The 21,196-nt window shown below is 38.4% G+C and overlaps 1 protein-coding gene across 3 annotated transcripts in view; it reads right to left on the bottom strand.

Annotated features, from left to right (window-relative positions):
* The window catches only part of NBAS (NBAS subunit of NRZ tethering complex), a 405,412-nt gene that overhangs the window by 285,422 nt on the left and 98,794 nt on the right, over positions 1 to 21,196 (bottom strand). For all 3 annotated transcript variants that reach the window (XR_012655479.1, XM_032778999.2, XM_075063671.1), the window contains exons 22-26: positions 13,713 to 13,796; positions 11,620 to 11,773; positions 7,316 to 7,501; positions 5,523 to 5,696; positions 537 to 670 (exon numbers count right to left, since the gene is read on the bottom strand). Coding sequence is in view for 2 of the 3 variants with exons in the window: in XM_032778999.2 (XP_032634890.1) it covers positions 537 to 670; positions 5,523 to 5,696; positions 7,316 to 7,501; positions 11,620 to 11,773; positions 13,713 to 13,796 (732 nt within the window). In the remaining variant the exon portion in view is untranslated. The remainder of the gene's footprint in view (positions 1 to 536; positions 671 to 5,522; positions 5,697 to 7,315; positions 7,502 to 11,619; positions 11,774 to 13,712; positions 13,797 to 21,196) is intronic.

The raw sequence follows: 21,196 nt of genomic DNA, 5'->3' as shown, positions 1-21,196 counted from the left end.
TCCACCTTCCCAAGTGTGACCTTCCCAAGTGTGGAGATTGGGAGATTGGCAATGGACCCAGAAGAATACCAGGTAGCCTAGGGCTTCTCCTGTTAGTCAGTCTTTCATCCATTTTCTCCAGAAATGTTGTTTGTCATAGTGAAGTTCCTCTGTAGGAGGGCCTGTCTCTTGCTGGCATGAATGCTTATGAGCATCAATGCTGTATATAGCCGTGTTATTAGAAAGACAAGGTGGGCAAGGTAGTATCTTTTATTGGACCAACTTCTGTTGATGAAAGAGACAAGCTTTCGAGCTTACACAGAGCTCTTCTTCAGGTCTGGGAAATGTACATCGAGAGTATGTCTACACTACAATTTAAACACCCGTGGCTGGGACCTTCCCACCTCTGCCTGACATAAAGGCCTGGGGAGTGGGCATAGCCTGGACCGTCCGATTTTGACCTTTTGATTTAGATAATTTGTTAAACATTTTTTTTTAAAAACATATATGAAGTATAGGCTCAGAACATCTGCATATAACCACATATGTATGCTCACCCATATCCTCTTTGTGGAAGACATTCCAAAATATCATAACAAAGGGAGAGTTGGTCATCTCGGTCGCAACTATAGATACATTCCAGTGCCATGCTCATCAGCTGGTCCTGATCAGGAATTATTTTTTGCTGACACTATCAAAAACAGAATATATTTTGTTGTATGTTGGAACATTTTTTCCATTTACAGTCAGTTTTTCCACATTGCAGTGTACAATCTTAACTAGTGCAAGTACAACTGTAAAACCAATATAGTGATTTCTTTTTAATTAGAGGCTCTCTGGATCTTTAATAATCCTCTGTGAGATATCTTTTGTAATTACAGAAAATGCAACGAAAGTTAATCTGTATCCACTGCGTACTGAACCTGTCTGAAAGAGCAAGATATTTGCAACTGAATCCTATTTATTTTTTGAAAAAACAAATATTTTAAACAGGCAGATTATTAAAAAAAAATGTTAGATGCTTGAAACGATTATTTACACATATCAAAAGAATTTACTTCATTTGCACATTAACAGCATCAATACTGTAAAATGCTGCAGTTATTGTGTACAGCCCATCCACCACACAACCCACTACTGCATCAGCAGAAAAATGAGGTGCTTCTAACAATTATATCAATTTATGATTCATGAATCTCAAACTGTATTTGAAACTGTACAGACAATACAATAATTCATAAAGCTCCAAATACAACAGCTGAAGTACAGCCTAACATTGCCAGAGTATTTTATATTTTACTAAAGAACTCTGTAAAAGTTTCCATGCTTGTAGAAAGACCAGTTATTCACTGTTGCAAAAGCACTTCCCTCCTCCACTAACAATGTTGTGTTATTTTTCTCTGTACCGGGGCCACATTTTGTAGGTACCTTGAATGTATATCAACTGCCAGTGTTTTTACCATCACGTCAACTTGTGCTGCTTGGATCAGTAACAGTGGATGCCAGTTTACACAAGATCTCACACTACTGCAAATGCAGGATGTGATACGGAAAAGAGTGATACAAGGGTGTATTATGGGAAAAATAAGTTCTTTTGCAACAGTGTGTCTTTCAGTAAGGATGTAATTACTTACAAACTATCAGTGGTACAGCTCCGTTTTGTAGTAGACCCATGATGGGAGAATTTGAGAAAGTTTTCAGCACAGACCACACACAAAAAAAGGTTTATAAGCCACTCAGCTCTTCTACTTCCATTACCCATTGATTCCCTGGACCTATATATATAGGATAACATATGTGGGTATTTAAGTCCTTCAACTTAACTCTGAGGAAGGAGAGAGATAGTGGGGAAAGGTTACTCAGAAAGTGACAGCTCATAAGCCTGTCACAGTGGATGACTATGTAGTAGTGAGAAATTCTTGATGATATTTTATCGGAATAGTCATAACTTGGCAGAGGTGACAACTGTATTGAATATGCTTCCATCACAATAGATAAAATATTAAACATTTAGGGTGAAATTTTCAAAAATACTCAGTGTCAGTCTAACCCTACTCCTACTGAAGTCAATAGTAAAACTACCACTGACTTCCATAGGAGTAGAGTCAGCTAACCCTGAAAAAGATTTTCAAAGTCCCATATCCCTTAGTTCTTTCTTTCTCACGTACCACTACCAATAACAAAAAGTTCCTGTGGGCCAAATTCTGCTCTGACTTGAACTGTGCAAATCCAATGTTTCCAGTGAGGCTGTATGGGAGTAAGCAAGTGGAAATGAGTAAACACTTCCATTGATGATGCACAACGAGGAACATCATCTGGCTCTCTCACTTCTAACTCTGCAGAGCAGACACTGACAAGTGGTAAAAAGTTAGTTGTGTATGTTAAACAATAAGATATGCCTGAAGGCACAAGGAGCAGACCTGCTGAGTAAGAAGTCATCATTTTTAGCTACACTTTTCCAGAGTAGAACCACATGTCAAAAGTAGGTAGTTAGATAAATGATCAGTTGGAGGAGCGGGGGCCAAAACTTGTATTTATTAGGCCAGCATATGAAATACAATTTCACTTGCAATTTTGATTTGCTCCTAAATGTGCAGTTAATACATCTGCAGAACTATTCTCTAAATATCATTTTTGTAAGATGTAAAAAGTGACTGTTGACATCCTCTTTTGAGCAAAGAGGTTATTGCTCTGCAAATGAAACACCAATTGGCAACCTTTGGCACGTGGTGCGTCAGAGAACTCCGCTGGCGGGCCGGGATTGTTTGTTTACCTGCAGCGTTCGCGGGTTTGGCCGATTGCAGCTCCCACTGGCCATAGTTCACTGTTTCAGTCCAATGGGGGCTGCGGAAAGCGACAGCCACCACAGCCCTCAGCCCACACTGCTTCCTGCAGCCAGCATTACCCTGAAACAGCGAAACGCAGCTAGTGGGAGCTGTGATTGTCCAAACCTGTGGATGCTGTAGGTAAACAAATCATCCCAGACCACCACCAGTTTTCCCTGATGGGCCGTATGCCAAAGGTTGCCGATCCCTGATATAACAGTTCAGGATTGGGACATGAACTTTGCTGCAGTTGCATCTTTTCAAATATTACATTATAAACTACAAATTGAATCACCAGATGTCATAAACAGATAGCTAAGGGTTAATGTTTCTTTCACCTGTAAAGGGTTAACAAAGGGAACCAAACACCTGACCAGAGGACCAATCAGGAAACCGGATTCAAAAGCTGCAGGAGGAGGTTTTGGGTGTGGGTTCTTTGTTCTGTCTGTGCTCTCTCGGCTCTGAGAGAAGACTTTCTTATCTCCAGGTTTCTAATCTTCAGTTTCCAAGTTGTGAGTAAAGGTAGAAACAAAGGCTTAATTGTTTGTTTTTGTATTTACATGTGTGTACTTGCTGGAATGTTTTAAATTGTATTTCTTTTTTGATAGGCTGTTTATTAATGTTTTTCTTTTAAGCAATTGACCCTGTATATTGTCATCTTGCATACAGAGACCATTTTTATGTCTTTTTCTTTCTTTTTATATAAAGCTTTTCTTTTTAAGAACCTGTTTGAGTTTTCTCTGGTTAAGGTAGAACGAAGGGAGGGGAATCCTTTGTGTTAGATTGACTAAGCTTGAATTGCATAGCCTCTGGGTGAGGGGGGAACACTTAATTCTCTGGTTGTGTTTCAAGAATGGACAGGGAAATCTCCTAGTTACCCAGGGCGGGGAAACCTGGGGGGAGGTAAAGAGGGAGAACGGAAGTGGGTTATTTCCCTTGTGTGAGACTCAGGGCATCTGAGTCTTGGGGTCCCCCAGGGAAGGTTTGGGAAGACCAGAGTGAGGCAGGCACTGATTCCTGTCTGGTGGCAGCGCTATCAGATCCAAGCTGGTAATTAAGCTTGGAGGGTTCATGCAGGCACCCACATTTTGGACGCTAAGGTTCAGAATTGGGACTTATGCTTATGACACCAGAGTATCAAGTTTTTGGATCAGATTTAAAGTAACTCAAATATTGATCTCATCAGTATGGGACTATAGCCATCAGAAGCAACTTAAAACCTGTATCTGAAGTGAGAATTAGTTGTACTGATGTTTTGTTATCATAGCAATTAAATTAATTTTCTGTTTCTTCCATCTTCTATATCATTAATGAAGATGTCACATACCACTGATCCAAGAAACAATATTGGTGGCTTCCAACTCGAACTTGGCATACTGCTATCTTTCACTGTCTCTTGCTTTCCATTTTTAGACAAAAGGTCAATCCACACAAAAGCATCCAAGACAATGTCAATGTTCCAATTAAGATTTCATGAAATACAGTATTCAATATTTTACTAGAGTCCAAATCTATTACTGTGGTGAAAAAACTATCAGGCACGTTTGTCTAACAAGATCCTTGCTGTTTATTATGCATAGTTCAGTTGCCTTCTAGATATTTAATGATTTATTTGATCTAAATATTTGTTCCATTAGTTTACTTTGAATCAGGTCCTGATTAAGGCAACGTGGGCCCTGAGGCACAGCGTGACATTGGGCTCCCATGGTTTTACCCCCTGTGGACCTATGCCCCAACATCCATTTCAAGTAGGGGCAGCACAGGGTCTTCTCTTCTTCCAAAAGAAGCTGGGAGACTCCTCTATTTTCAGAAGCAGCAGAGGTGTCCTTCTCTACCCTATGAGGAGAGCTAGAGGGGATACAACTTACCTTGGCAGCCAGAGTGTGACTATGCAGGAAGTGGGTGTGTTGGTGTGGTTATTGATTGTGCACTTAAAACACAAGAAGGGAATCTCAGGATTTAAGCTGGACCTTTCTGCTAAGTATGTTTTAGAAATCTAAATAAATAGTCACATAAATAAATGAACTTCATATGAACTGACGAGGGCTGTGGGTGAATGTAAATTTATAATATCTAACTACACATATTTTGATCTAGCTACTGGAAAAAGGTAGTTTAAATAATGGATACAAAAGATGAATAGAAAGGGATACGCCTTATGTTATTAAAGTTCTATTGTGGTCCTTCTACTTTCTTATGAGAATAGTAGCAATTTACTGAGATATGAATTTCAGCATTTTTATCTACAGTGATCAATATCACTGTTTTTTTCCCTCATTAATGAGGCAAAGAAATACTTCTTACCAACACTCTTAGCAGCAAAAAAAATGAAAGCTGGTAAAATTCTTCAGGGAAAGGCACCAGACACAAGTACTCAGAAAAATATTTTAAGAGGCTTCAAACACAACAAATAAAATATTTAGCCATATTCAGAAAATGAAGTCCAATCCATTACCAAAAAATTCCTACTGTTTTTTGACATCCTGATCAAGAATTATAGTTTAACCATACATTTGAAATTCTGTTTTAACCTTGTTTAGGAAACATATTTTCATATCTGCATGACAAATGTTCAGTGAAATAGGAAAAAAAAAGACTGAGTCAACCTCTAAAATGGATCGTGAAACAAAGACACCTTACTTATGAATCCAGTTCTGCATGATAAATTATAGTTTTCAAATAAGCCAATAAATAAAACAACTATGAATCTGTACTTACATCTGGTTTTGAATTTTGAAAGATCTTCAGAGGTAATTTCAGGTCTTCCTTTGCTAAGCTTACTAAATACTCCCTAAAAAGTGTGTTTGCAAGACCAGGGGACTGATTTTCACAGCGATGTAGAAATGGGACCATCCACTGATAAACGTTCTTCACATATCTTTCATCAGAAGACTAGAAAGTGTAAGAGGTTAAACAAAACAAATGAAAATAGAACAATAAAAAATGAAAAAAAGTAAAAACAAATTTTATTATGTGTAACAGTAATAAACTCCCCTCATCATGCATCATCAGCACTGTTTGAAACCTGAGCTTGCAGCAGACTCCTACCACTTAAACTATAGAATTAAACTAACTGGCAGCAGGAGAAGACTGTCATCCAAGATGGGAGGGAGGGGCTATTGAGTGTAAGGGAGTCCTATAGAAAAGCTCAGCTTTCTCATTCCTCAGTCTCCTAGACTACAGATGACCTGGTCATATTAGGCATTCCCAGTACAACGTCCCATCCCACTGGTGCTTTGGTGGTGGTTGCGGCATGAGCCCAGCCTTACCATATTCATATTAAATTATTTTGGCAGGCTGCCAAAATTTTCCCAAGGAATGCAAGCAAGAAAAAATAAATAGTGATTTTCAATAGTGTATGTCTCAGCAGAACATGGGATTTGCCATGGGACAAATCAAAGGCACTTCTCTCGCCTAAGGACATTCTCCCTGCTGAATTTCAAAGATGTGCTGCACACATTGGAAGTGTTTCAAAATAATAAAAAAAAAAATCACAAGAAACTTTTTGTAATGGAAAATGTTAGGTAAACTACATATTGGGTTCACTATCACTTTCCTCCCTACAATACAAATTGTATAAAAAAGATGGATGTAAAAGGATAAATGGACACAAAATCAGATATTAGGAATGGCAATATACAAAAAACCTGTAGGAGAACACTTCAACCTCCCTGGCCACACTATAGCAGATCTTAAGGTGGCCATCCTGCAGTAAAAAAACTTCAGGACCAGACTTCAAAGAGAAACTGCTGAGCTTCAGTTCATCTGCAAATTTGACACCATCAGCTCAGGATTAAACAAAAACTGTGAATGGCTTGCCAACTACAAAACCAGTTTCTCCTCCCTTGGTGTTCACACCTCAACTGCTAGAAGAGGGCATCATCCTCCCTGATTGCACTAACCTCGTTATCTCTAGCCTGATTCTTACTTGCATATTTATACCTGCCTCTGGAAATTTCCACTACATGCATCTGATGAAGTGGGTATTCACCCACGAAAGCTCATGCTCCAATACGTCTGTTAGTCTATAAAGTGCCACAGGATTCTTTGCCACGTTTACAGATCCAGACTAACACAGCTACCACTCTGATATCTGACATCTTTAAAAAGGGCTCTTAACTTGCGCAGTAGCAATAGTGATACTTAAAGCATTTTTACCATATTCCCGTTTTCAGTCAGTCATGGCTTGCACAGTCTGAAATTATTCAGGTTTAGCCTCTGCCCAAAGGTTGGGGCTGAGGAGTGGGGAGGGGAGGGTTGTTTCATTTTATTTTTAAAATGAGCCAAAATGGTTCTGCTGTTTTCCAAAAATACCATTTCCACATTATTAAAAAAGGAAACAAATCTAGTGCCATTGTTGTTTGGAATATGGATGGAAAATAAATGGAAATGTGACAGGGAAACACCTCTGGCTGAAGAACATTGTTGTGTTACAGATAAAAGAAGTCTATATATGCATGGAAATTATTTAGGCTCAACAATCTACCTAATGCATTTTCAAAAATACGTACATTCATCATTAACAGTCTTAGTTTTTCACTATCTTTCATCTCCTGCAGATCTTTCAAGGTTAGGGTTAGATCACATCCAGTCTCATAAATCAGCATCTCCAGAGTAACCAGGTTATCACAAAGCACCTGCAGACCAGGAATGTTTCTCTCCATGCCAAGTCTAACCAGGGACAGAGCACAGTCCACCTAAAAAAAATAAAAATAATAATGTTGTTACCTGATTGTTTCTTTTTGGTAATCAATACCTGAACTAGTCCAATCTGGTCCCTCAGATATTGTTTTGCCAATATTTTTTTTCCAGGTAGTAGTAGTCACTAAAGAGCCAGATGAGGTTTTAAAAACAATGGTATGATCTTTGTTGTTTGAAATCTCCTTGGTGTTACTGAAGAGTTTGGAAGTGAGAGTTCCCTGTCCTTTCCCACACATACTTACAAAGGACTTCACTAGTCTCAGCAATCCAGGGTCTGAGCCAGAGTATCATAGAATCATAGAATATCAGGGTTGGAAGGGACTTAAAGAGGTTATCTAGTACAACTCTCCTGCTCAAAGCAGGACCAATCCCCAGACAGATTTTTACCCCAGTTCCCTAAATAGCGTCATGGTCACTGAATTAGGTGTCATTGCTCTTACTAGAAAGTTCAAAGACTACAGGAATCAGACATAAAAGGTACAACTAGGGATATTTTCTTTAAAACAGAGAAAAAAATATTCTCTGTTTAATTGGTCTGTATTCTTTAGGTCACTGCATCAGGACACTGATGCCTGGACAAAGCATGTGGTTGTTAAAGAAGCTTTCACAGCTACTGCTAATGCTTCAGAATCCTTGTGGTGGGTACCTTGTATCTTCCAGTCCTACAATCTTTTGGGAGAAAATACTCCAAGGGAACTACTCTATTCTTACGGAGGAGGAATAGCTCAGTGGTTTGAGCATTGACGTGCTAAACCCAGGGTTGTGAATCCTTGAGGGGGCCATTTAGGGATCTGGGGCAAAAATCTGCCAGGGACAGTACTTGGTCCTGCTAGTGAAAGCAGGGGACTGGACTCGATGACTTTTCAAGGTCCCTGCCAGTTCTATGAAATAGATATATCTCCATATTAAAAACAATCCTTGGGTAGGGAGGCCACAACTGCATCCACATTAGATATTTGAGCTAGGGAAGTATTGGAGGTCATAAATCTTACAGAATTAAAAAAAAGCTGTTTATTTAGCTTCTTGAATTTTAGTCAGCCAGCTCTGGCATGGACCTTACAAAATCTTAAAATTATGTGGGCAGTAACAGCAGCTTACGATTAACCTTTTGGTGGTATATACTTCCCTTTCCTTTTTTATAGGTTTTATGACCTAAATTGTGATTACTGCTCTGCACATCCTATCAAAGTGGAAAACACATTTCCTAAAGGTCTGCTTCTGGTTTTTCCCTCATGACTTTAACATGACTTAACTTTATCAAAGAGGAACTTAGGAGATGGATGACAGCTAACAATGATTTTGAGCTTTTTTGTTTTTCTTTAGATTTCACCCTCATCTCATCCCCAACACACACACCTTTTAAAGGGAGCCATTGACTCACTGAGTAAGGGCCTGCTCTGTTTTTGAAGAGTTAGGATAGGAGAGGCTAGCCTTTAATCCACACCTGAGAGAAGTCAGGGAGTAGGGATCAACAATAAAAGTGATGCCCACTAAACTGAAGTGACTCCTCCTACAAGGCAGAAAGAATACCAGTTGTTTCCCAAGTTAATGACAACCCATTTAACACATTAAAAGAAACCCTCACACTTTTCCTAGATCTTGCCCTTCTGCACTGACCCCAGAGAAAATTTTGAATAGGGAGTGATTTCGTTTGCAACAGACAGTTGTCTGCTTTGACAACTGCATAGCATAGCAGTGCTCTTGGGAGAAGACTGGAGTCCTGGGAACAGTGGGACGCTCAATCCAGCCTGAGAAAATGAATTCCTTTCAGTCAGTCATTGTTTAGTAGGCTGTGAGCAGGTTACACAGTCTGCAGAAGCTGGGAGAGAAGCTTCATAAAGGAGCACCTTTTTGTCCTTAATAGGATGCACATTTCCTGGCTTTGCTACTGTTTGATATTGCACGTGTATTGCTGGTCATTTGTTTTCTTTCTTTCTGTTCTTTTCGTTTTTTCTTTTGGGGGTGGGGGGAGGGGGAAGTGGCAGGCAGGGAAATAAAATGGAAGAACTACAGGATTCCCAAACAAGTTACAAACCAAAATACCGTATTTTCCCCCAAGTCTTGCAGAAGCCATCTGCTGAGTGGACAGAGTTACCCGGCAGCAAGACTTCAGCTACCTGACATGGATTAGCAAAAGGAGAACAACCAGCACTTGCAACTAGTGGAGAGATTATGACATAGAAACAAAATATTTGCTCCTCATCTCTGCTAACTAGCTTATTCCTCATAAGCACAGCAGCTAGGAAACATCTTAGATAAGAATGGCGAAAAGGCCAATAAAAAGATACAGTCAACTAGCTTTCGAATATTGAAAAGAGGTGTTTGGAAATGAGTGTGTGAGATTAAAAAATACGGGAGATTTATTAGTACAAACACTCTATAGATGATATCAAAATGTGATGGATACACAGGCAGATGAAATGTTACTAAAAGGCAGATCACTGCAAGTAAATGAGTTAAAGTACAGAAGCTGAGTACAGAAAAAAATCAGACAAACAGTAATAATACTGCATTTTGTTTTCAATAGTACACCCACATAGCTTCTGAACATTAATTCTAATCTGTTTATTTTCTGTATCATCTAATATCATCTGTGAATCTGTCGCCTTTGCAAATTCTTACTGAACTAAAAACAAACTTTCAAAAATCAATTACATTACTGACACATTAAATGAAACAGTGTAACACAGAGAGCTGTATATTATAGGAAAACCTCATTGGATACAACCAACCGTCATAATATTTTTCAAGGCCAATGTAAATGATTTCCAAAGGCATTTCTGGGCACTAAGAAAAATATTCCCTATATCTTTTATCTTTCTTAAAATGCAACGGGAGATTAATCTTTTTATTAGTTAAAGATTTAAATTCTGCAGGCATCTAAAATTTAATTTGTTTTAAATTAAATTAATGGAAATATATCTATCTCCTAGAACTGGAAGGGACCCTGAAGGGTCATGGAGTCCAGCTCCTTGCCTTCACTAGAAGGACCAAGTACTGATTTTGCTCCAGATCCCTAAGTGGTCCCCTCAAGGATTGAACTCACAACCCTGGGTTTAGCAGGTCAATGCTCAAACCACTGAGCTATTCCTCACCCCACTCCCCCACTCTGAAGTCACTAGCAACATTATCTTTTACTGTTATTTTAGTCATTAAAAGAGACGGTCTACAATGAGGGTATGTGGAAAGATTAAGAATTTTATGAAACATCTATGAAACTGGGAGGATCAATTAACTCAGGAATATAAAGAAATAAGAACTCAGGTTGATCTGTAAAATGAAGTACTTAAAATAATGATTAATTAATAGCCACAGGAGTATTTTAAACATCTCTATGTTGTTAAGCCATAAGTGAACTGCAATTATCTGTGACATTCCACAGAGGATTCTCAAAGCTACAGTCAGGGAAAGAGCATGTCATAACATTAATAGTAACACCTTCCAGTCTCATGGCCCCATTCATCCAAGGATCTCAAAGTGCTTTACACATTTTAAAGATGTGGGGAAACTAGGGTACAGACAAGCTTCATGATTTGCCCAAATTCACACAGCAAGTTGGCCTGACATCACAGCTGAGTTCCCTGATGAAGCCATTCACTATTCAACACTTCTTCCTTTAGAAAACATGAACATAAAATATGTAGCAAAAGGGAAAATGCACTTCACAGCTGGGAAAGTTTTGCTATTTTCTAAAACCCATGCACAGATAGGCCGAAGGAAATTTATTCCTCCATTCACTCCTATGAATTGATCACAATTGAGCTGAGTAAACCTTAAACAGAATTGAATTCAGGAAATACACTCTAAAACAATCTCTAAATTGAGAGAGCAATTTTCGGTAATCTAAAATTATTATTTGGCAGAGAAGTAGTTTTCTTTCCCTATATGTGCATACATGAAAAATAAAAATCTGTGAATCCACACTTAATTCCATGGCAAGCGCCCCAATGACCTCAATAGGCCAGCATTTTACATCAGCGTCTGCAATCGCTACCAATACTCAGTTCAGATGGTTTGATATTGCCTACTTTTGACACAGCTTAATTAGCTTCCAAAAGCAATAAAATGCTTGCATCTATGCCAACAATTACTATTTCTGTGCTGCTGTTCTTACCTGCATAGCATAGTTCTCAATCTCCTGTGCCCTATTCCAATACCAGTCAGAAACCAGGTCTACTGAAAGCTTAGTAGTTCTGTACTTTAATAACTCAGGGTGTGCTTCATACAAGAATTCATCTTCATCTTGAAGAACTGGCTCAAATATCATTCTGAGAAGAGCAGACAAAAAGTTACAAAGGTATATACAGATGGACTAAGACTGAGGGCTTGCCTACACTTACCGGGGGATCGATGAGCGGTGATCAATGCATTGGCAGTCGATTTAATGGGTCTAGTGAAGATCCACTAAACTGACCACAGATCGCTCTCCTGTCGACTCCTGTACTCCACCAGAATGAGCAGAGCATTTCCCATCAACATTGTATAATGTGGACCCCATGAGTAAGTAGATCTAAGCTACATTGATTTGAGTTACGCTATTAACATAATGTAACGTAACTCAACTTGCATAGCTTAGATCACATTTCCCCTGTAGCACAGACAAGGCCTGACACCAACAGCTAATGTGTTCATGCAATGCTCTGAACTTAACACTAAATACTAGCAGTAATAAGCATTTGTACTAAATTGAGAAGTAAGCTGTAAGAACTTCCAAATAGAAAAAATGCATTGATTAAAAAGCCATTTTTTAAATAATCACTATTCCCTATAAAGATGCTGTATGACAAAACCAGGAGACATTACTCAGGGAGAACTCACCCTGGACACTCCCCCACACACACACAAAAAAACAAAACAATGACGCTGACACAATTTGCACACATCAGAAAGTTCAGCTTCCCGTAGCAGTCTCCGGTATATCTGCATAATAAGGTTTTTGTTTTTCAGTATATGATGATCACAGAATAAAATGTAGCAATACAAAACACCACACTTGTTCACCCAGACTTAAGGAAATGGTGTAATGTAAACAAGGCAAAAGCACTGTAAAACAGTTTGGGAGATCTGTCTGTGTACAACTTATGAATTCTGTTTGAAATCGTATCAAATTATAAACTCCATTTTGCTCACTGAGCACCGTTTTGAACCTGCAGCCCTCCATATTGCGCTGGAACACCCAGGAGAAATTCTTGCACCTAGCAGACAGCTAACAATGGAGGGTAATTAAACCTTGATGACTGTCCATATAAATGGAAGTACCCTTGGACAAAGAGCTAGCTACCAATTTTTCAAGTCTAGACTCCAACTGGGAACCACCAAGCAAGAGACAGATCACCCCACAGGAGTTTTGAATCCAACCAGGGATTCCCATGACAGAGAGGACTGGAAATCTATAGAAGAAAGGTTCTCTCTCAGACATTTTAGAGAGGAAGAAGAGACCAGAATCAGAATGCAAATCCTAAGAATGCTCAAGAGTAGTAAGGAAAGTGACACAGGGAATTTTGTACAGATTTCTTTATTTCGTATGGATCAGTAAATCTCTTGGGCTGTCTAAAGTGAAGAGTAATTGCTTTAAAAATCCTTTTGCAAAGTCTATTTCCTACAACTACCACGTGTCCCTGAAGGGGTTAAGTATAAATCAGGGTGTCCACTAGGGTGGAAGTCTGCAAAAGGGCATGCTAAAGATAGAGATGTCCTGGGTGGAGGCTAACACTGGTCCTGAGGCAGCCAGCCACAGGGTCCCACTTCCAAAAGGGATATCAGATAGTGAGTCAGCACTCAGTAAGTGGGCTAGAGAGGCAAGAGCCAAAGACTGGCTGAAGCCTATCTGGACACTGGCCCAGTGGCTCCAAACACAGCAGCCTGGTGAGGTTCCAGCAAGGGAAGCTCATCTGAGGCTGTGACACATACCATTAAAGTTACTTAAAAACCCATGGGCACAAAGATGAAGAGTTAATATTGTTATGAGTCCCTGAACTCCTAGTTTCTCTACTTTTATGTAATTAAAATTTCAGGTTTAACGTATTAGCATAGTGTTGGTGTTTTGAATATATTTTTGTTACATGAGCTTTTAATTGTCTACCAATTTAGGCATAAATAGTAAAGACAAATATTTTAGTCATGCATTCCATCAACCTTATTTTGGCAATCTCTTAGAGTGTTCTTTTTAACACACACACACACCTACCTTACTTGCTCTATACCTACTTGCACTGTGGATTTTCACACCAGTCCTCTTCCTGATGCTTCTGTTCATTCCAGGGAAGAATCATCAACACGTCGTGCCTACAACTATTACAAAACACAATGGAAATGTTATACAAACATTCTGAAAAAATATGGATTGGCAAAAACATTCTGTTAACTGAATAGATAGCCCAGCAAAGTATTTGGATTCAGTCTATATTATGGGCTACCATTCAATTGGCAGGATCAATTCCTAACAGGTATCTGTTGCATAAATTGGGCATACAGAGGCATGAGAATAATTTTGCATACCTAGTTTGGAAAGTCTGTATGCTACTAACAGGATATTTGAGAGCTATTTCATGGACAATAGATTTTACTCATGTTATTTTGACAATTTAATATCTTAGAATTTTCTAATTTGTCAAAAAATAGCAAAACTATAGGTCTGGGCTTCCTTTGCTTTCACGGTAAGGATATTTAACAAGAATATTTCTATCACAGAAGCTTGAAATGAATAGTAAGAGAATGGGACAGGATATTTAGCTTAAAAAAAGAATAGGATTCTTTAAAAACTTGTAGACAAATCCTTGCATTGAATAGAGATAAAATATGCCCTTCTGTATTGATTTTCTCAATTAACTTAGACATGGGTTTCTGCCTACAAACATCAACAGTGAATATTTACTAAATGCTGTAGTGAGAATCATCTAAAAATGGAATTTGCATTTCCTGTATACAATATAGATTAAGAACAACAAAAAGGTATTACTAAAAACAACTAGTTATGGTCTTTATCCTTCATCTTCCTAGTATTTGTTAGGTATTTAAACACCAAAAAAAGCTGGAAAAATCTTGTTAAGCCATGCCGAACAGAAACTAAAAGCACAGGAGACAAGAAAAAATGTGCACAAAGGCATGGTTTTAAATTTTCAACAAATTAGAGAAATAAAGTGTACTATGCCTTACTCATTTTAACATGATCCTGATAATTCAATACCATAATACTGATGCAAGCCTTACAGGCATGACCTCTTTATTGCAAATTAAAGGCTAACATAAATTTCTCATCCCTTCAAGGACAGCAACAGTGTAACCGGTAGCAATAGATATTTATGACTCCTTCCCTCAGTAGCTTAAAAAGCAAAATGATATGTTCTGATACACAAATCAACTGTAAAAGCATAATGCAAATAAACTCATGAAAAGTATCAGAGGGTAGCCGTATTAGTCTGGATATGTAAAAGCAGTAAAGAGAGTCCTGTGGCACCTTATAGAGTAACAGACGTATTGGAGCATGAGCTTTCATGGGTGAATACCCACTTTGTCGGGTGCATCTGACGAAGTGGGTATTCACTCACAAAAGCTCATGATCCAATACTTCTGTTAGTCTATAAGGTGCTGCAGGACTCTTTGCTGTTTGAACTGATGAAAGGTGACCTGAAAATTTAATTAACTACATATTTTATCTAAGTGGAGCATCCTTACCCACTTTCAGCACCCAGGCACATTTCTCCAGAAAGGCCACATGTCCCTCTTTCCCCACTGTGATGCTTCCAACAGTGTTGGTGGCACCAATGACAATCACAACTACCCAAAATTAGACCCTTCACTGGAAAAAATCAGCAACAAAGTGTCAGGGAAGTATCTGCAAGTCATAAAGGTCAAGCGGAAGAAAATATAAGAGGAAGCACCAGATCTAATGATTATAGCACAGCAAGTGGAGTAAGACCTATGTTCTATATCAGTCTGCACAACCTTAGGTATGTCTCAACTTCCCTATGTTTCCATTTTCCCCGCCTTTAAAAAAAGCATCACCTCCCACCTAAATTAAAACATCAAATCCTGATATTATGTATCTTTAAAAAAAAAAAACAGTAGTCTCCATGATGATGCCAAACAAGGCTGCTCCTTCTCCTTCACTTCAGTGCTCAAACTTCTAGCCTAGCTGACTGACAGAAATTTGTCTCCTCATGACTGGTGGAGGGATAAGGCTAGCCATAACAGCTGTTGCTGGTTAGCATAGGAGAAAGGAACTATAACAAAAAGTGGAAAAACATTTTCTTTCAGAACTCAGCCAGGAAGTTGTAGTAGAGGTTGAATAAGAACAGCCATACTGGGTCAGAACAAAGGTCCATCTAGCCCAGTATCCTCCTCCTGACAGCGGCCAATGCCAGGTGCCTCAGAGGGAATGAGCAGAACAGGTAACCAACAAGTGATCCATCCCATCACCCACTCCCAGCTTCTGGCAAATGGAGGCTAAGAACACCACCCCTGTCCATTCTGGACAATAGTCATTTATGGACTTATCCTCCATGAACTTATCTAGTTCTTTTTTGAACTCTGTTATAGTCTTGACCTTCACAATATCCTCTGGCAAGGAGTTCCACAGGTTGACTGTGTGTTGTGTGAAAAAATACTTTGTTTTAAATCTGCTGTCTATTAATTAAATCTGCTGCCTATTTAATATTAAATAATAACTATTAAAACACTCCCTTTTCCCTATACCACCCAAACAGATAAAAGAAAAACAAAAGGTGGGGACAATGAGAAAAGGGCTTCAGAATCTCACTCCATCAACCAGAAATATAGTCCAGTGCCATTACACTTTCTTTTAAGCCCTATCTGACTCCTTTGGTGTAATCTTGTCACTGGGATTTTTGCCTCATGACTGCCGCATTCTTCTGTCAGCCATACTGGACCAACCTATCATACCCACATATGTACCCTGTCCACTTGGGGACATTTCGCATGCTTTAATGTTTAGTAAGTTGTTTTAATCCATTTCTGCAAAAATGTTCCCACACTCATTTTGGACACCCTCTCAATGCTAGTTTTACTCAACCTCACCTGTGTTTAAGAGACATAAGCAACAGGTGTTTTCTAGAACACTAGGCTGAGAGAATACGTTAACTGCTTGTCTAACATTTCTGTAATATTGCTGCACCATAACAAATCCACTTTGCTATTTTAAGAATTAGAGGTGGGGAGACGGTTTTCTTTCCCAGTACATTAACAATTACATAGGTGTTTTAACTCAATATCTCCAAGAATCCTAATGCTAAACAAACTTCTCATTTTTACTGTAATAACTTGTGTTATGGTTTAAGGTAAAAGACTTTTCAGTTAGGAGTTTAATATCATACTTGACCACATCAACTCAAAAAAATTTTACCAGTTAAAATCTTGTTTCCATTCATCAGTTTGAAAAACTTGTATTCTTCATCACAGGCCAAGATTAGTTGTTAATAGAGCTGAACTTCTTAAAATGGTATTTCTTAGTGAAACTGAACAGAGCATGTTAAGCAGACACTGAGCATGCTAAACAAACATTCAACACGAGAGGATGTTGCACACTCCATGAACATTAGTTCCAGTGCGGAGAAATCTATATTAAAGGAGACAGCCCCTCTCTCTCTCTCGTGATAAACAATGGATGTGCTACCAGAAGACTTTCACCATTATTTTTTGACTGGGCAGGTATAATTTTTGCTTTTTTTGTGGAACCGTCAAACACCAAACAGACAATCTACATTAAGTAATGAGCCTAGGGCAGATTGCTCTTACTACGGTCCCAAATTTGAAACTTAACTACATTCTAATTGTCCACCTTCAGTTGCTTCAGAAGTTTTCCGCATATGGTCTCAGCTCAAGTGGGAACTTTCAGATAAAAATCTGTTTAGCTGTCTGAGCTATCAACATTTTTGTTTATGGGGAAGAAGGATGACAGATACACTCATTTTTTTTCCCCTGTGTAATTGAAATGTGGCTGAATCCTCAAAAGTGGTTTGCTTTGATGACCTCATTGTATTAAATTGTTTGCTATTTTAACATGTTAGGATCATTTAAAATTGGTAATTAAAAGCCTGCAAGGATGGGTCTGTGTAACTTGGGGACTTCAGTTCTGAACAGTCTGTGCTTATAGGACTCAAAGTGTGGAGGAACTGAGACACATTCTGGAAGTAGAACAGCTCAGAAATTGTCTTTTAGTCCGTTAAATAAATGAAAGGATACAAAAATGCTGCTCTTAACATAGCATTAAGGTTGAGGACAGCATTATGAAATGTTAACTTTGATGGGCCATTTGTTATTAACAAATACTGGTGTAAAGTCCATGAAACATGGCTAACAAAACAAAGCAAAGCAAACCTTAACTTTTGGAATTTTCTGTCTTGAGTGCTTGGTTTCTCAACTTGAATGTTTCATTAGCATTAGTGGTTTGCAATTAATAGCTCAAAACTTGCAAAATTTCTTCTTAATTAACCAGAATGTCAATCATATTATTGAGTCTACATAAATGATGTGCCTCCTTCTTCCAAGTACTTTCAATACCGTTTAGATTCTCACCATACACTGGAAAAAGCTGTTGAAATTCTCTTATATTTTAACAAGGACATGCAAGCACCCACCCAATCTAAGACAATGAATTACTGTACTCCGCATTTCCTTTCAGAAGACTGATATCAACACATCCAAGATCCATACCTTTCCTCTCTTATAAATCACATGGCTTCTCCAGCTGAAAAATATATAAATATTTCCTTATCCTCCCTTTAAAAATTATCTTGAGATCTTGCTGATTCCAGCACCAAAGAATTCATACTGACGCTGCTCCAAAAAAGGAGAAAATTATGCTGTCTAAATTAAGTAGGACAATTTAAAGTGCTGACAAGAGGAACAGGGAAGGTACTCAGGGCATTATAAAGAAGCATGTGCTCCATTAAATACTGAACAATTGCATCATGTACAGGAATTTTCTTCCTTAATTCATTTTTCCCCCTTAGATATACATCAAGTTTTTAAAAACTAAAGTGCCATGCAAAGCAACGCTTTCTGATTTATAGGCACTTGAAAAGAAATGTGCAGATAGGGAGTCCACGTGGAATATCTTGTCCAACATCACACTATGGCCTGTAATTTCAATTGTAATAACAGTTCAGAGGATCACTAACAGAAACTGTGTTTCACTCTGTTCAGATTTGCCAGACTTTTCTTTCCTTGGTTGGGAACCAGTTTTTTCTCCTTGATTCTACGAACTGACATCTAAGTAATATGAGCCTGGTTAAAAACAGACAAAAGCTCTTTTTCACATTAAATCATTGAATCTCTGTATGGAACACTGTAGCCTACAAAAAAGAATCTTCATTCTTGCTAAAGAAGCATGACTCCAGTGCCATTAGGAGTGGCCAAAGTCCCAAAGGGCCACCTTCCCCCTTCTCTCTTTTTCCTTTACCACAGCAGAAAATAAAGAGATATCTTTATGGCATGTTTGTTGATAAACTATAAAATGAGTATCAAAAACCTTGCAATTTCTGTTTTGACTGACTTGTTTTGCAGTTCTGAAAGCACAGATTTACTAGAGAGATGAGTGAGTCTAAGAGGGTGGGGGATTTCCAGAATTGCTTATGGGAGCTATCCAACACCCATTGAAAGTCAAAGGAAGCTGGGCGACTGGCACGTTTGAAAATTCCATCACAAAAAGGCTAGAAATAGAAGAGATAGTATCCACAAAAATATCAAGCCTGGGTTATATAAGTAAATATGGCATTTCAGACTCAATCTGGAATTTTCTTGCCAGGAGTATTTTAAGAATCTCTCACTCACTCACATACAAAAATACATAAGTTTACAGACAGAAAGAAACCCTTTCCCTTAATTCAATCACCTCACAGCTCTCTAGCCTTCACCTGCACACCAAAAAAGGATAAACCAGACTTTTTACTGTATGCATTATCAGAGCTTTTCAAAAGGTCCCAAATGGAGCATCACAAGAATGTGTCAAGTTTTAACTGGCGTAGTTGTAATAACCATGGGACAAATGCAGCAGAATCTCTGTACACTTCTCTATAATCCATTTTTTCAAATGTTTTGTTGTGTTCTTAATAATGAGTTGGATGTTAGAGGAATGCATGATATTGAAATGGTCCTCTCTCAACAATTCATCTTTATTACACAGATCTTTCTCTGTAGGCCTGATTCAGCGTCCACGGAAGTTAATGGAGATATTCTCACTGACTTCAATGTGCACTGAATCAGCCCATATATGAACCACACACACTTATGGGCCTTTCTCCCATATTTTGCGTGCTTTACCCTTGCTTAGATTACAAAGTATCACACACCCTGGATAAAACCACATAGAAGACACACATTCATAAGGCCCCATTAAGTTTAGACCTCTCCCACTCCCATGACATCCTAGTGGTGACCACTCCCTCAATATGCTGCTAGTAGAGAGCAGAATCTGCTGACAGGAACTTGGCTCAAACACTAGGGTCAGCCAGGAAGTGAGAGGTTCTATGACACAGGTGAGGGAGCTGCCAACTCAGCACTAGAGATAGTTATTCCCTTTAATATTTACACAATAAAAATAAACTGACATCCAGCTAGTATTAAATCAGAAAAGGAAAATGGTTGAAATTTTCTTGTAATAGGCACAATTGTAATCAACATATGGTTGTCTCTAAGAATTTAGACAGAGGTCAAAAAAAAAAAGCCACTATATTTTATTACTGCTATATTGTTATTTATCAGTACCTAGTCAATTTCAGAAACTTGCAGAGTTCCCATAAAAATCCGTTATAGGAGCCAGATGTAAGACTATACGTCAAACGCTTAAGCGCACACACTACATTACGTTCAATCTCTGAGAATCTGTTTTAAGCTTCCATTTTAACTGTACTTAAAATCTGTTTTACCGACTTAAATTTTCTTCCCCTATATAAAATGGTTAACACTGAAAAGCAGAGTTTAGTCCACATTTCATCAGTTTCTGAATCAGCCTTCAATCCCTCTGGACAAGTGTGGCAGCCCTCATCCAAACAGGCCATTTTAGTTTTCTTCACAGACCATGAACATCAATTAGCAATTGCAACATCCATCTATTGCAATATATGGCACAGTTCTAACAAACATCAAAACATCTATAAGAACATATTTCATCCCTAAGAAGTCTGCTGGGGGAAGAGGTGATACTGATTTTGGAGTCAGCTTATTAAAATAACTTATTTTATAGCCCAGAGTATTGAATACAATTTACTCTATATGCTGGCAGCTGGAGCTCCCCATGAATTTCCTTATGGTTTAACGATGGCTCATCTAATAAACCTCTTTCATTTTAATCAAAATGCTAAGGAATAGATTTGAAGTAATAGAAAAGACCTGTCAAAGTGATGTGATATCCTTCCAGATATGGAACAGAAACAGCATGAGAGCTCACAAGAGCAAACCTCTGGGTAATGCAGTGGTAATACATTAGCATGGCATTAAACTTCAGAAGATGTACAAGGAGCACTCATCCCACACACTGGTCGTTATTTTTACTTCCATCACTTCCCAGGGCCATAATTTTTTACTTATTTCTTTCAATGGACAGAAAAGCTGAAATTATTGCATAACCAGTCAGTCGTAATCTGAACTGAATATTAGATATATAACTAAGTATAAATGTCAATCGGAAAACCCCAAGTACAAAGCTTTGAGTTCCTATACCAATACTTCCATCT

Source organism: Chelonoidis abingdonii, chromosome 3, assembly GCF_003597395.2.
Source record: "Chelonoidis abingdonii isolate Lonesome George chromosome 3, CheloAbing_2.0, whole genome shotgun sequence".
Lineage (NCBI taxonomy): Eukaryota > Metazoa > Chordata > Testudines > Testudinidae > Chelonoidis > Chelonoidis abingdonii.
This window is presented reverse-complemented; position numbering and strand designations above follow the sequence as displayed.